Source organism: Rhinopithecus bieti, unplaced genomic scaffold (genome assembly GCF_001698545.2).
Source record: "Rhinopithecus bieti isolate Rb0 unplaced genomic scaffold, ASM169854v2 scaffold_26298, whole genome shotgun sequence".
Taxonomy (NCBI): Eukaryota; Metazoa; Chordata; class Mammalia; order Primates; family Cercopithecidae; genus Rhinopithecus; species Rhinopithecus bieti.
The window spans coordinates 270,030-285,350 of NW_016811735.1; the positions used below are offsets into that span (position 1 = coordinate 270,030).

The 15,321-nt window shown below is 47.4% G+C and overlaps 1 protein-coding gene across 1 annotated transcript in view; it reads right to left on the reverse strand.

The window, feature by feature from the left end:
• FSD2 (fibronectin type III and SPRY domain containing 2) overlaps positions 1-15,321 on the reverse strand; it is a 30,853-nt gene that overhangs the window by 3,057 nt on the left and 12,475 nt on the right. Inside the window, exons 6-11 of the mRNA XM_017894868.1 lie at positions 11,964-12,119; positions 9,672-9,806; positions 8,769-8,919; positions 5,799-5,932; positions 4,730-4,862; positions 249-425 (exon numbers count right to left, since the gene is read on the reverse strand). Of these exons, the coding sequence (XP_017750357.1) occupies positions 249-425; positions 4,730-4,862; positions 5,799-5,932; positions 8,769-8,919; positions 9,672-9,806; positions 11,964-12,119 (886 nt within the window). The remainder of the gene's footprint in view (positions 1-248; positions 426-4,729; positions 4,863-5,798; positions 5,933-8,768; positions 8,920-9,671; positions 9,807-11,963; positions 12,120-15,321) is intronic.

A 15,321-nucleotide genomic window follows, 5' to 3' on the forward strand; every position in this document is an offset into this window, starting at 1 on the left:
CCTCACTCTCCTGAGTAACTGAGTACTTGGCACACAATTCTCCATAAATTTTAGCTATTTTTAGCTCAGAGAAAAGCTGCTCTTTCTCCTCTTACTTGGACTTTAGGGAAAGTGACTGGCAGCAACTCCTGAAATGTCTTAGAATATTTGTAAAACATAACGTGTGTCTTAATTATTGCTAGTAAAAAGGTCTTGCTGTAATCTTTCAAAAACAAATTTTAATTATGAGTATCCAGATTTTACTTTACCTTGATGATGCAAATGTGTGCCTCATGCACCAGGAGAGGCAGTTTGCTCCCAGATCCTCCTGTTTAGTGACATCTTCAAAGGCCACACCAACTGTATAGTCCAAATGCTCATCCACCTCCACCTCCCAGTAATGGTGCCCTCGGACTGGAATTAGATTTCCCATGACAGCAACACACCTGGTTTCAGAAAGTGGAAGCATGTGTGATCTGGGGTGCCCCAAACCTGGCTGTGCAGGTCAGTGAAGCCAGCTGCTGGGATCAGTCGGTGGTCTACGAATGTGATGGTGGGTGCTTCTGGACACTTAACTTGTAAAGCACCCTTAGCTCTCAAAGCTCAGTGGGCTGATCCTGAAGATTAAAGAAGATTATGATACTGCTTGGTAATGGGAGAGGAGGAGGCACTAAACCAACAGAACAAGTTTTGTTTGCTCTTTAAAATTGTTGGGACTTTTATAGAAAAAGGTTCGGTTCACTTGTTCATAAAAAAAGAAAAGGGTTGGAAATATACAACACAGCACAGTTAAGTGAACCATAAGCTTCAGGTTCACCACCATTGCTTATTGTACTAAATGAACATGGAAGGCCTTTGAGGTAGCTATCATGTTAGGGATGACTCCTGGAGGAAGACAATAATTCAGAGGCCAACCCAAGAAGGACAAGATAGCAGATTCCTCACAGATCATTAAAATCTACCTCCAAGGTTGCACTGGGAACAATTATACTGACAAAGGTTAGAGTAATGTTTTGTTCTACGTCAGCAAAGTATCAACACAGGAAGGTTTTCAGTGAAAATCAAATTATATTGGTATCTCCAAAGTGAATGTTCTACCTTCTTCAGGAGACTCCTACATTAACCAAAATATATATAGCCCTCAACATCCTGAGAAAGATTTGTTCAGTTTAAAATTTTCTCTCTATTCTCAAAACCCCAAGTTCTTACTGCCCAAGCAAAGCTTTGGGAAGGAGGTTGCATGTTGGTTAACTTCTACCTCGGTTACCTCACCTATAAAATGAGGCCATCTCTGCTTCAAGCTCCGGACTCACATTTCCACCTGTTGTTTCAAATTCAGAATGTCCCAAATGGAAAGTCATATTCCCACCCCTCTTATCTACCAAAGTTTGGGGTGTAGTGGGGAGGGGTACATACTTCTCACATCTCCATTTTGGTTAATATAGTCGTTATCTACCTGATAACCCCTTGGCAGAAAACTAAGATGGGAATAATGTAGTGGCTACAAGCTTACCTTCTAGTTTGATTCCTGCTTCAACCCTTAATGGCATTATACTCTTGGGCAAGTTACTTCTCTGTGTTTTAATTAGTTTTCTCATCCATCAACTGGGATTGATAATAGTACAGACCTCACAGGGCTGTTGGGATGATTGCATGAGATGAAGTACATTTAGCACTTGGTAAGCACTTTATAAATATGGCAATATGATAGTCCCTGACTCATCTCCCTGTCTGTTGCCCTTTAAACAGGTGACCAGCTAGCCTTGTTGATTTTATGTGCTTAACAGCTGTTGACTCCACTGGCTCCTCTCACGTACCCTACTGCATAGTTAAGCCCTCCATAGTCTCCTCTCTGGTCTCTTTGTTTCCCATCTGCCTTTGCCTTTCCCTTTCCCTCTCCCTCCCCAGCTCATGTTCTACCATGCACTGTAAGCTTTCTGAAATGTAATCTGATCTTGTTCCCCTGCTTTAACTCATCCAATAATTCTCACCACATAGAGGATAAAATCCAAACTTTTATTGTGTATGTACTGGACTTTCTCTGACTTTCCTGCCTCATCTTCCACCTCTTCCCATCGTGGACCCTATATTGCAGACATACCAAATTCCTCATATTTCTCCAAACAGGATCTTTTTGGCTTCTTTCATATGTACATGTACAAAGCAACTATCTGCCTTGTTGGCCTAGAGAACTCCTATTTATCCTTCATGCTTTTGTCCTTCCAAGTCTTTGTCCTTGGGGGTCCTACAATGCTTTGTCTATAAATCTACCTTACCTTTAATGTGTGTGCCTTTTGCATGCACGTCTCCTCCACTTGAGATCTGAGTCTTAGGTGGGCGAGGACTGTATCTTCATCTCTTTATCCCCCAGGACAGCACAATGTTTCACAGGGCAACAGCTACATTGGCAACTGGATATTAAAATGGGACTGTCTAACTCAGCTTGGCTGGATCCCCAAAAGCCAAGAACCAAACGATGAGTGTAAAGAACTCCTGTATTTCATGGTGAGATGTTAGAAATAGACCCCCTAGGCAAAAGTTTAGAAGGAGAGAGCCAAAAACTGGGTTCATAGCTTTTCAGTGTAATAACAAAGGGTTGAATTTGAAGATGCTTGAGGCTTTACCCAGAGATCTTTCTTATTCACACAAAGGAAGAGTGAAGTAGCAGTGGCCTCATCCAAGGTATGTGTTTTCCCAGGACCAGGTGTGACTGGCAGCCGCCACAGGGATGCTGTCTTAGTGCTGTTTTTGAGGGGGTCCTGTCCAAGAGGGCTTTCTGTGGGGGTCAAGGAGACCTCAGCAGAAAGATGCTAGAGTTGTGTGGATGCAAAGGTTGAAGGGTAGCAAAGGGCCCCTGGAGGGAGGGGGACTGCCTGGGGCCCACAGCTGCAGTCAGAGGGGCTTATGACAGTGCCCATGAGAGTAGCTTTAAACGTTGCTCTGGTGCCAGTCAGGCAAGACCTTTATTGCTGCTTAATCCTCTCTACACCCTACAAACCTGGGTTGAAAGGGCAGAGGAGGAAAGGACAAAATTTTTTCCTTTGCACCTGCTCTTTCACACTGACACTTGCATACAGTAGGTGCTTAACCCATGTGCAGTAAAAAGGCCAGCAGGAAGCCAGGGTCAGAGGAAGAGCCAGCTGAGGGGACTATCTAGGACCCAGGTAGGGAGGCTGGATAGTTTTCCGTCAGTGGACATTCCAGCCCTAATAGGAGAGCCCCTTTGCTTCCCTAGAAGATCCTCTTGACTCTAAAAATCAACCTACCAAGAACTATTTTTGCCCTGGATATCAGGAAGCTGAGAGGCCATATTTATGTTTAATCCTAGAAACTGAATTAGCCCTTGAAGTTAACCTGTGTCCTTTCTTTTCTCCCATTGCTTTGATTTTCTATTTCAGTATTTTATTTGCCCCTTATTTTGTCTGTTAAGTTTGGAAAGAAGTAAGGAATATGTAAGTAATTTCAACATGTGTTGTGTACCAAGCTTTAGAAATAGCTGGACCAGCCAACCAGCTTCTTTGGTGGGCCATCCTGCCCACAGGTCATGCACCAGCACAATGATGGTTTTCCCCTCACTTCGGAACAGTCTCACTCCATGGCCAGTTTTCCATCAGGAGTTTGGCTATAAGGTACCACAGTGCAGGAGAAAGAGCACTGGGCTAACCAGTGGGAGATCTAGGTCCTTGTTTCTGTTCTCCCACTAGCCCACAGCATGAGCCCTGTGAAGCAGAACAGAGTCTGGGGGCAGGGAACATAAGGACTTCCTAGAACTAAATTAAGCGGAAAAACCCCAACCTTCTAAGTCCAAGTAAATAACTTTGTATTTCAGCTGTGGCAGGAAACATCCTCTTCATTTGCATAGGGTGTACACCGAGTAAAGGACTTTGTAACTTCACTTTAGCCTCTTCATATGCATAGGGTGTACACCAAGTAACCAGTGGGAACCTCTAGAGGATATTTAAACCCCAGAAAATTCTGTAACCCAGCCCTTGAGCCGCTTACTTGGTCCGCTCCCACACTATGGAGTGTGCTTTCGTTTTCAATAAATCTCTGCTCTTGTTGCTTCATTCTTTATTTGCTTTTTTTTTTTTTTTTTGAGAAGGAGTCTCACTCTGTTGCCCAGGCTGGAGTACAGTGGCGCCATCTCTGCCCTGCGGGTTCAAGCGATTCTTCTGCCTCAGCCTCCTGAGTAGCTGGGATTACAGGCACCCGCAACCACGCCCGGCTAATTTTTGTATTTTTAGTAGAGATGGGGTTTCGGCATATTGGCCAAGCTGGTCTCGAACTCCTGACCTCAAGTGATCCGTCTGCCTCGACCTCCCAAAGTGCTGTGATTACAGGTGTGAGCCACCGTGCTTGGCCTCTTTCCTTGCTTTGTTTGTGCGTTTTGTCCAATTCTTTGTTGAGAACTCTAAGAACTTGGACACCCTCCACTAGTAATACCTGTCCCACCCTCATGACCTCTGGCTGCTCCAGCTCTGGCAGCCTAAGACCCGGGGACCATGCCCTCCCAGGGAACCGCACTCTCCCCTGACCTCGCCCTCCCAGGGGGCTCTTCTGCTGGCAACTGCCCGACCCCTCTCACCCACACTCCTCTGGGTCCCCTCCCCACTAGGCTCCCCTCTCCTCACTCATTTCCGGGATTCCTTTTCCCTCAAGGCTGCCTCCATGCCATATTCGGATTTGACCTGAATAGCAGTGCACCTTCGGGAAGTTCACAGAACGCCTTTGTGAGAGGTTGACAAAGTACCTGGTGAAGCGGGTGTCGCTGGATGACAGCTCCCTGGCGGGGATTCTCCTTTCACTTCGTACGACCGTAAGTCCATCTTCAGAAATGATCAGCCAGGGATGGCAGGTGTCCTTGTTTAGGCGAAAGTAGCTTCCTGTGGGAGGAGGAGCACACAGAAGACCCGCAGCCAATCACTTGCTTTCTCCACGTGGGCGGTGGTGGCCGGCTTAGCTTCGTGTGGGATACACCTAAGCCTGGACCTGGCCTAGTAATAGGCGTCCCGTTAACAAGGATGGCAATTAACACTCATTGGGCAGTCTTGTGTGCCTAGTATGCCGTTCAATCCTCACTACGACCCTTAGAAACAGGTGTTACTATTTCCATTTTGAAGTTGAGGAAATGGAGACACAGGGTGGTTAAGAAATCAAGCTGGCAAATGATAAAACTTGAACCCCAATCCCCTCTGATTCCAGAGGCTGTGCTCTTCACCTCTAGCTGTAATGCCTATATATGGATAAGAATGTCTAACCTATTTGCCAAGGGAAATAGGAATTGAGGGACTTCTTTTTTTGTTTTTTTTTTTGAGACGGAGTCTCGCTCTGTCACCCAGGCTGGAGTGCAGTGGCACCATCTCGGCTCACTGCAAGCTCCGCCTCCCGGGTCACGCCATTCTCCTGCCTCAGCCTCCCAAGTAGCTGGGACTACAGGGGCCCGCCACCACGCCCGGCTAATTTTCTGTATGTTTTAGTGGAGACGGGGTTGCACTGTATGTTTTCTGTATGTTTTAGTGGAGACGGAGTTGTTAGCCAGGATAGTCTTGATCTCCTGACCTTGTGATCCCCCCCGCCTCGGCCTCCCAAAGTGCTGGGATTACAGGCGTGAACCACCGCGCCCGGCCTGAGGGACTTCTTAATGATCCATTTGACTTGCAATTAGGGCAGTGGGGGACAACCCTGAACTCCTGGGCTGACTTGCCACATGTCCATATCTGTGCATATTCATCAATTTCCCAGTGAAGTCATAGCATCACTGGGTCTGCCACAGAGTGGCCACTTTGGGTCCCAGAGGCTATGTGGGCTGGGGCACAGACCTATGGTGTGAACTGCAGCTGGCTCGCTCCTCACGCTGGGGCCCCCCGTGTTGAGGGCTCGCACATAGATAATGTAGCTCTGCCCCGGCTGCAGCTGCACCAGGGACTCGCAGGTCGGGATGCCTACAACAGACCTGTACAAGGAAGCAGAGCTGCAGTCAGAATGGGGCCAGGACACCCGGGCCCAAGCACCAGGCATCCCTTTCAAAGCTGGAAGGTTTAACTCACTCTTGCGCCCCTGTCCTCTGACCCACACTTACAGCAGCACAGCCAGGAGTGTTGGCTGCCCCTTGGCATTCCCTCCCACAGTCTCTAGTCTGCTCTTCTCACTTCGTTGCTACTTCTTGTATTTGTGGCTGTCTCCTCTCCAAGTCCCTCATTCTGGTTTCCCAGGCACCCAGCACCGCGCTTGGCATATGGCTAACACTGCATCATGGAGTGTGCATGCAATGGAATCCAGTGTGTCTCTGTCTGTTAGGATCATAATGTCTCTGAGTCATTATGAGTACCGCTATTCTTAGTACAGTGCTGGGCCCATAGAAGGGCCTCACTTCAGCCGGGTGCGATGGCTCACGTCTGTAATTCCAGCACTTTGCGAGGCTGAGGCCGGTGGGTCACTTGAGGTCAGGAGTTCGAGACCAGCCTGGCCAACATGGTGAAACCCTGTCTCTACTAAAACTACAAAAAGTAGCCGAGTGTGGTGGCAGATGCCTGTAATCCCAGCTACTCAGGAGGCTGAGGCAGGAGAATTACGTGAACCTGGGAATTGGAGGTTGCAGTGAGCAGAGATCATCACTCTACTGCGCTCCAGCCTGGGCAGGCGACAGAGTGAGACTCTGTCTCAAAAAAAAAAAAAAAGAAGGTCCTTGATTCATGTTTATGAACAAATAATTCTGACTAGAGCTGAAAGGGTTAACTGCTATTAACCCACTGAGAACAGCTGCCTATTAGAAATAATCCAATGTATTTAAATTGTACTATACAGAAATATAAGCCCATAATTGCCACTGTCTATATTGCTGCGGTTGCCAACCCCATGTCAGTCCAGTGGGCAAGAAAAGTCTTTAGGATAAGGCCCGTTTACCAATACAACATCTTCACCCAGATGAGGTCAGGTTGTCTAGGTTATCTTCAGGCTGCAGCTCTGGGCCAGAGGGGCACACTTATGCGTTCAATAAATATTAACTAAACTCCTTAGGTTCCAGGCACTGTATAGGGAGGCCCTCAGAAAAACCAAATGTAGTTCCTGCCCTCATAGAGCTTACAGTCTAGATGGGAAGAGCAGCATTCTTCAGGCAATCACTGGAAGGAATGTAAGATGGCAACCATGACAAGTTGACAGTGTGCTATAGCATATAATGGTGGGGGGAGGATGGCTTTTGAGCAGAGCTCTGAAGAATGCTGAAGAGGTAACTGGATGAAAAAGGGGCAGAGGAGTCTCCTTCACAGGAGAAGCATGTGCCAAGGCCCTGTGGCAGGAAGGAGTGTGAAAAGTAGGAGGAACTGAAATGTGACCAATGTGGTGGGAGCTTTAGAGGGAGGGGAGCTGGTGTGGGAGGAGTTGGAGAGGCAGGAAGGGGCCAGAGCCTATGAACGAGTTTTGCCTTTTCTTCAGCAATGGGCCGCCACGATTGGATTTGTACTGGAAGAATATGCAACAGCTCTCAGGTCATCTCTCAGGTTACTGACCAGCCCTCTGGTGACCTCATCATTGTGAGTTGGTCCCAGGTGTCAAGTGCTCCTAAAGTATCAGCATAAATTGCAGAGGAAACCTGAACCACTAGGATGGCCAGAACCACTGGACACCCTGCCCCACTCCTGAGTATCCCCAGAGTGGATTACCAAGGTCAGCCTCCATGTGGCCATGGACATGCAGATTCCACCTGGAACAGATGGATGGGTGGCATATGGCCATGTTTCAAACCTGGCATTTAGCATAGAAAAATCTGCTTCCGTAACAGTTGACACCAATCCCTCTTCATTTCTCCAGCTCCAGGTCAGTGCAACCCTGTGCTCCACAGCAGGGGAGCCCCTGGTCCTGGTGGCTGGTGCTGGCATGCCTGGCTGGTTCATCCCCTTTCACAAGCTTCTGTAAACCAGAGGTAAACCTATGCTTCCTCCATCATAGGCTGCTGTAAACTCAGGTTCTTTGAGCCCTTGTGGTCACTGAGTCCAACCCTTATCAGTTTGTGAACCCCTCCAGCTCTCAGAGAATGAGGGGTGAACATGAGCTTCCAGACAGTCTTCTATGATAGATGAAACATTCTTTGTACATTGAGTTGTGATCTCTTTTGTTTTCGCTTATGAGTTTCTCCCTCTCCTCTCTGAATTCCAGCTAAGTGGGTCTTTCAGTTCCTCCAGCTGCTCACTCCTGCCCCCAGGGTGTGTGTCCATGCAGCCCCCTCCCGCTGGAGCACCCCTGCATTCACTGTTCTTGGGGCTCAGTCTTTCCCATCTGTTCAGGTCTCAGTTTAAACATCTTCTTTATCCAAAGTGGATCCTCACCTCCACCACCATTCTCTGTTTTATTACATTTCTTTTTCCTTCCTAGCACTGCATATTTTGCACATTGGTTTGTTTTCTTGCCTTTTGTTTATTTCCCCACCAGACTGTCAGCCCCATTAGGGCAGGAAATTTATCCATCTAGTTCCCAGTGCCTTGCACAGGACCTGACACCACCCAGCACTCAATGCTTGTTGAATGAATGAATGAATGAATGAATGAATGGGAAACCTTACTTCAGCTAAAACAACAACAAAACCGGAGGTTCAACCAACTTATTCATTCACTCATCATTCACCTTCAGTAATAGCATTCCAGCTACTTCTCATGAACACTGAGCAACCAAAATTTGAGATTCCTGTGTATCAAAAATGCCAACCTTCTCTTCAGACTCCATATACTTCCTAAGCCATGTCACTGTATCAGGTGTCAGGGCTCTCGTGCCTAGCAAATGCCCTTATGACTCACTCAGTTACACCTGAGGCCTCTGGACTTTCAGCCTGGGTCAGCTCCACAGTGTACGAGTCCACAGGATTCAGGTTCCCAGACTCCCAGCAAATCAGCACAGCCTCTTCACAGCTCCTTATCTCTTTTGTTTTTATAATGGGGGGAGAAGGTGCTAAATGTGGGAGAAAGGGAGAGATGAGCAACTGTTGGGTTCATTTCCAGCCATTTTGTTCAGAGCCACAGACAAACATCACAGCCACCTTCTTCCTCCCACAAAAGAGATTTAGTGCAATAAAAAGCAAACCAGGGAATCCCTTCCAGATGTTTCTGGAGTAGAAGATGGTTGCAAGGTTTAAATGTCAGTGTGACGGAGAGTGGCAGTTTTTTATATTTTGAGACCAACCATCAGAAAATGTCACTGTCGGCTGAGCACAGTGGCTCACGCCTGTAATCCCAGCACTTCAGGAGACCAAGGCAGGTGGATCACTTGAGTTCAGGAGTTCGAGACCAGCCTGGCCAACATAGTGAAACACCATCTCTGCTAAAAATAAAAAATTAAAAAAAAAAAAAAATCAGCCAGACGTGGCAGACACCTGTAATCCCAGCTACTCGGGAGGGTGAGACAGGAGAATCTCTTGAACCTGGGAGACGGAGGTTGTAGTGAGCAGAGAGAGCAGAGATCATGCCACTGCACTCCAGCCTGGGTGGGACTCCATCTCCAAAAAAAAAAAAAGAAAAGAAAAGAAAAAAATGTCATTGTCAAACTAGGCATGTAGATTTGGTGTATTAAATAGAAGAAACAAAATGTATACAGCTCTTCCTACCCTTCCAAATGAAATCAAGGGCTCTGCCTTGTCTAGAAACCCATGAGTCCTGTGTCCCCTTGACTGAAAGCCCTGTTATAGGAAATGAGTAGCCCATTACCTGTCATGTACACTGCATGCTCGCTGGAGGGACTGGGGCCAGCCCTGTTGTGAGCTGTGACCCAAAATTCATACTGGGTATTTGGCACAAGGTTTGTCACTGAGCAATATGTTTCTTTGACGGTCACTGTAAATGCTGGGGGAAAAAAAGATAAGAATTCAACCCTAAAAACTGGCCAAGTGGCTCCAAATTCATTATGCTGAATCCCACAGTAGTAGATTACAAAACTGGCTGTAAATTCCTCCCATCTCTGTATGCACTCCCTCTGCAGCATGACTTTGCTGCTCCTTCCATTCAGAGCTTCCTTCCTTCTCTCTATTCCTTGAAACTGGGCTTAGCTATGTGACTAGCTTTGGTCAATGAGGCAATAGCAAACGATGAAGCAGAGGTGTGGGAAGTGCTGGTGCACAGGGGCTTGCCCTCTTGCTGCTGGGGATGCTTCCATTACCATGTGAGCAAGCCCAAGCCAGCCTCCTGGAGGATGCGAGACTGCAGGGAGAGAGACCCCAGCTGCCCAAGTCCTCCTGGCTATCCTATCTGAGATGACAGTAAATGAGGCCATCCTAGACCAACCAGCCCTACCCAAGGTGGTTCAGAATAGAACTGTTTGGCCAGCCCACAGAATTAAATAATAGGGCCGGGCGCAGTAGCTCACGCCTATAGTCCCAGCACTTTGGGAGGCTGAGGCAGGCGGATCACAAGGTCAGGAGACCGAGACTATCCTGGCTAACACAGTGAGACCTCATCTCTACTAAAAATACAAAAAATTAGCTGGGCGTGGTGGTATTTGCCTGTAGTCCCAGCTACTCAGGAGGCTGAGGCAGGAGAATCACTTTAACCCGGGAAGCGGAGGTTGCAGTGAGCCGAGATGGTGCCACTGCACTCCAGTCTGGGCAACAGAGCAAGACTCCATCTCAAAAAAGAAAAAAAAAGAAGAAGAAGAATTGTTTGTTATTTTAAGCCACTAAGTTGTAGGGGGTGGGGAGGGGGTTTGGTTATGCAGCAAAAACTGACACAACTCCAGACTTCCCCAGAATCTTGAAAGGCAGTGATAACTCCCTAATTTACCTTCAGATATCAGTTCCTTTATAGCAAAATGGTCAGTTTGAAAGCTCTTTATAGATTGCCACAACACAGCCCCAATACAATGGCTTCTGTGTATCTGCAAGGGTGCTGGCAGGGTTGATTTGTGGCAAAAGCTGGGGTTAATCACATCTGACTTCCTAGTCCCCAACCTCCCTTTTCAAAGTTCCTCACCCACTCCATGTCCTCTTTAGTCTTTATTCTGACCACTCTTACCCTCCCTCATCATCGCTTAAATTTACTCTTACTTTTCTCAAGAATTCCCCTTCTTTCCTGGGCAGAAACACCATCCTTAGCTTCTGGAACTCAGCCCTCCATCTGCATGGTCTGGTACAATGAGTGGACCTTGGGGCAGGATGCCTACACGCCTGATTCACATCCTCATTCTGCCATAACTCACTGTGTCCTCACGGACAGCTTCTTCCTCTCTGAGTCTCAGTTTCCTCGTCTATAAAATGGAGATCTCTAAGTCTCTTTCTAGCAATCCCACTCCAACCCCACATGCCCAGGACAGGCACTGTCAGGCTGGCCCTGATCCCTTGCAATCTTCAGATGCTCAGCTGGGGCTCTTCTGTTGTTTGACCCTCACTCCTTAAGAGAGAATGGCTTATTATTGTGGTGTGGGGGGCCCTACCCCAGCTATAACCCCACACCAACCAGTCCCATTTCTGGGGAAAAGGATGTTGGCCAAGAGCTGCCCAGAGTGGAGGCTGGGGGCCATCTCAGGAGTTGTCTCCACCTGGTATCAGCAGCAGCCCTTCCAGGCTGCAGAGACCCCCTCACCCCTCATGGGGTCTGCAGATGAATCCTCCAGTTTCTCCTGCAACACAAGGCTGCTGTGAGAGGAGCACCAGCCTGACCCTCAGATGCCAGGACAAGCTAGAATCCAGCTAGCCCAACCTCCTTGACAAGGGGCGCCCCTGGTCCCTCCTGTACACAGTGCAGCCAGAGACTGGTCCCAGGGACAGCTCTGACCCAATGGCTGTAGATACGCTCCAGACCCCTTCACCTGGCCTTACCGTCCTCCCCAGTCAGGCCCCATCATGCCTTGCTACCCTTTCTGCCTTGTTCACCTGCCTGCATCCAATCCTCTGCACGTGTAGACCCATCCTGTCTCCACTATCCCAACTGCCAGGAAGACAGGGCCCAGGCCCCTGGGGGGCCTGAACCGTTCCCATGAACATGAGCATGTTCCTGGCAGAGCCTCACCTGTTTGGTCCTTCCCAGGTGAGCTGTCCTGCACTGGCCGGTAGGACAGCTGATAGCTCTCCACGGTGTCGTCCGAGTATAAGCTCCAGCACACTCGGACTGAGGAACCTGTGGCTGAGTTAGGAGCCTGCGGATTTATGACTGGAGCAGAAGGAGCTAGGAAAAGAAAAGAAAAAAAAAAGAGGAACCTCTAATAGAGGTGTGGGGTGAGAGTGGCCCCTTTCCCATGACCATTGATCCCCCAATGAAGCCACAGCCTTTGAGAATGGAAGAGAAAGTCCAGAGTAGACAAGGATGGGGACACACAGCCTCTCAAACATGAGTCTGCAAAACACAACCAGTATATTTATTCTTGCTTTGACAAGTGCAGATGAGCTTAGGGAGCAGGGGTTGGTGGCAGGGACTCAGACCAAGGCATAGACTGGGAGTCCTGCTCTAGGTTGTGGGTCCTCTGGCCCTTCTCTGGCACTTAAAGAGGCAGGACAACGAGGATCACAGCACTGCTGCCTCAGCAGAGAGAAAGAAGCCTTCAACAAGGAGGCTCTGCTTTCATTGATGGTGTGGGGAAAGGAGGCATCCAGGGACCATCTTCCACATTAGTGAGAGAACACTGGGGTGGCCCAGTTGTGCTTTTCAGAACCAACTTCTTTAGAGTCCATCTACTAAGCTAATTATTTTCTTCTCTGTAGGTGAGTACTTCTATCTTCCCCACCCCCATACAATCTCACCCACACAACCGAGAATAAGAACAAGTGGTGTTTTTCCTCCATAATTCTTTCTTTTTTCTCTCTTTGAGACAAAGTCTTGCTCTGTCACCCAGGCTGGAGTGCAATGGCGTAATCTTGGCTCACTGCAGCCTCCACATCCCGATTCAAGCGATTCTTGTGCCTCAACCTCCTGAGTAGCTGGGACTGCAGGTGCACACCACCATGCCCAGCTAGTTTTTTGTATTTTTAGTAGAGACAGGTTTTCACCATGTTGGCCAGGCTGGTCTTGAACTCCTGACCTCAAGTGAACTCCTGCCTCTGCCTCCCAAAGTGCTGAGATTACAGGTGTGAGCCACTTGTACTCGGCCCTTTCTTCTATAATTCTTCTCCCATGGCAGCATCTCCCTCCATCCCAGACTTTTCATATCCTTAGTTTCAAAAGTTGAAATTGATCAACCCATGTAAGAGCACAGCTGAACTTAAAGGAGTTTGAATTAGTTTTGGCTCATCCTTTGCTTTCTGGTCCGGAGCTGAAAGATCATAACGTGACAGAGGCGAGGAGGAAGACAAAGAACTTATATCCCCAATGACAAAGTTCAGGGTGCTCAACAGATGCCCTGCTAGACACTGTCAAATACAGCTTCACCTGGAGATGCAGTGTAAGAAAATGGATGTTCTGGGAGCTTTTAACCCCTCAGGAAGCACTAGATGCAAGCAGGAAGGTGATGGTTTATGTGAGATCCGGACACAGGGAAGTGAAGAAAAATGTCTCTGCTTCTCAAGCACGAATTTGGGCAATAGTGCCTTTCCTTCCCAATGACTAAGCCTGATTATTTGGGCAGCACCATTCCTAGATGGGGAAAAGAACCATCCAGTGGACATCATAGCTCCATGAAATCTCTCCTTGACCCAGTGATTCTAAGAATGGTCCCCAAGATCTATGATTAAAGATTTGCATTACAGTATGGTTTACAATGGTAAAAAAAAAAAAAAAAGTTAGAAACACACCAGTATCTAACAATTGAGGATTAAATAAACAAATTAAAGTATGTAGCCACTAAAGTGATATTATAAAAGAATTTATCAGGGTGAGAAAATATCTATCAAAATTGTTTTGCTAAAAAAAGAGCATATTACAAACAGCAGATTACAAAACAGAATGACTCAAGTTTTATAACAAAAATACTGTGCAAGGAAAAACCTAAAATGGTATACACAACATTGTTCACAATCATGTTGTTCAGTGTTGGTGAGAAAGGGAAAGCAAGCAGTTGAAAAAAGAGGAATTACAGACTATCCTTATAAATAAGTAATCATAATAATATTTTATTGTCTTTCATTTTTTTGAGATAGGTTCTCACTCTGTCACCCAGGCTGGAGTGCAGTTGGGCAATCATAGCTCACTGCAGCCTTACTCTTGGGCTCAAGCAATCTTCCCACCTCAGTCTCCCAAGTAGCTGGGGCTATAGGTGTACGTTGCCACCCCAATCTAATTTTTAAGATTTTTTTTATAGAGATGGGGTCTTGCTATATTGCCTAGGCTGGCCTCAAACTCCTGGGCTCAAGCAATCTGCCCACCTCAGCCTCCCACAGTGCTGGAATTACAGGCGTGAGCCAGCATGCCTGGCCCACAATAATACTTTTAAAGAGCTACTTGGCACCATGTAAGATGTTGTACATAAGTTACCTCACTTAATTCTTGACATATTCCTATGAGGTATTATGATGTCCATTTTTACAGATGAAGAAACCAAGACTCAGAGAGGTTAGGTGAATTGTCCAGAGTCACACTGCTAGGAAGTGGCAGAGCTGGGATTCTCACGAGTTCTATAGAATTCCAAAGCCCATCTCTTAGCCACAATGCTAATCACAGATACCCAGGAGGAACCTCAGAGAGGTCAGCCTCTGTTCTCACTTATGAGCCATAAAGACAAAAATAGGAAGTTTGAGGGAAAAAATACCTTTTTAGATGGAGTCTCGCCCTGTCACCAGTTTGGAGTGCAGTAGCGTGATCTCGGCTCACTGCAATCTCTGCCTCCTGGGTTCAAGCCATTCTCCTGCCTCAGCCTCCCAAGTAGCTGGGATTACAGGCGCATGCCACCACAGCCAGCTAATTTTTGTATTTTTGGTAGAGATGGGGTTTCACCATGTTGGCCAGGATGGTCTCAATCTCCTGACCTCATGATCCACTCACCTTGGCCACCCAAAGTGCTGGGATTACAAGCGTGAGCCACCACGCCTGGCCTTCTTTCTAAATCTTTATGATTTTTTTCAGACATCGACATTTCCTACTCAAAGTTCAGGGGTTCTGCAGGGTTTTCTACAATAAAATCATATAATCTGGCTGGCCATGGTGGCTAACGCCTGTAATTCCAGCACTTTGGGAGGTCGAGGCAGGTGGATCACGAGGTCAGGAGTTTGAGACCAGCCTGGCCAACATGGTGAAACCCCGTGTCTACTAAAAATATAAAAAATTAGCCAGGCGTGGTGGCAGGTGCCTGTAATCCTAGCTACTCAGGAGGCTGAGGCAGGAGAATCGCTTGAACCCGGGAGGCTGAGGTTGCAGTGAGCTGAAATCGCACCATTGCACTCCAACCCAGGCAACAGTGTGAGACTCTGTCTCAAAAAAAAAAATATGTATATATATATAT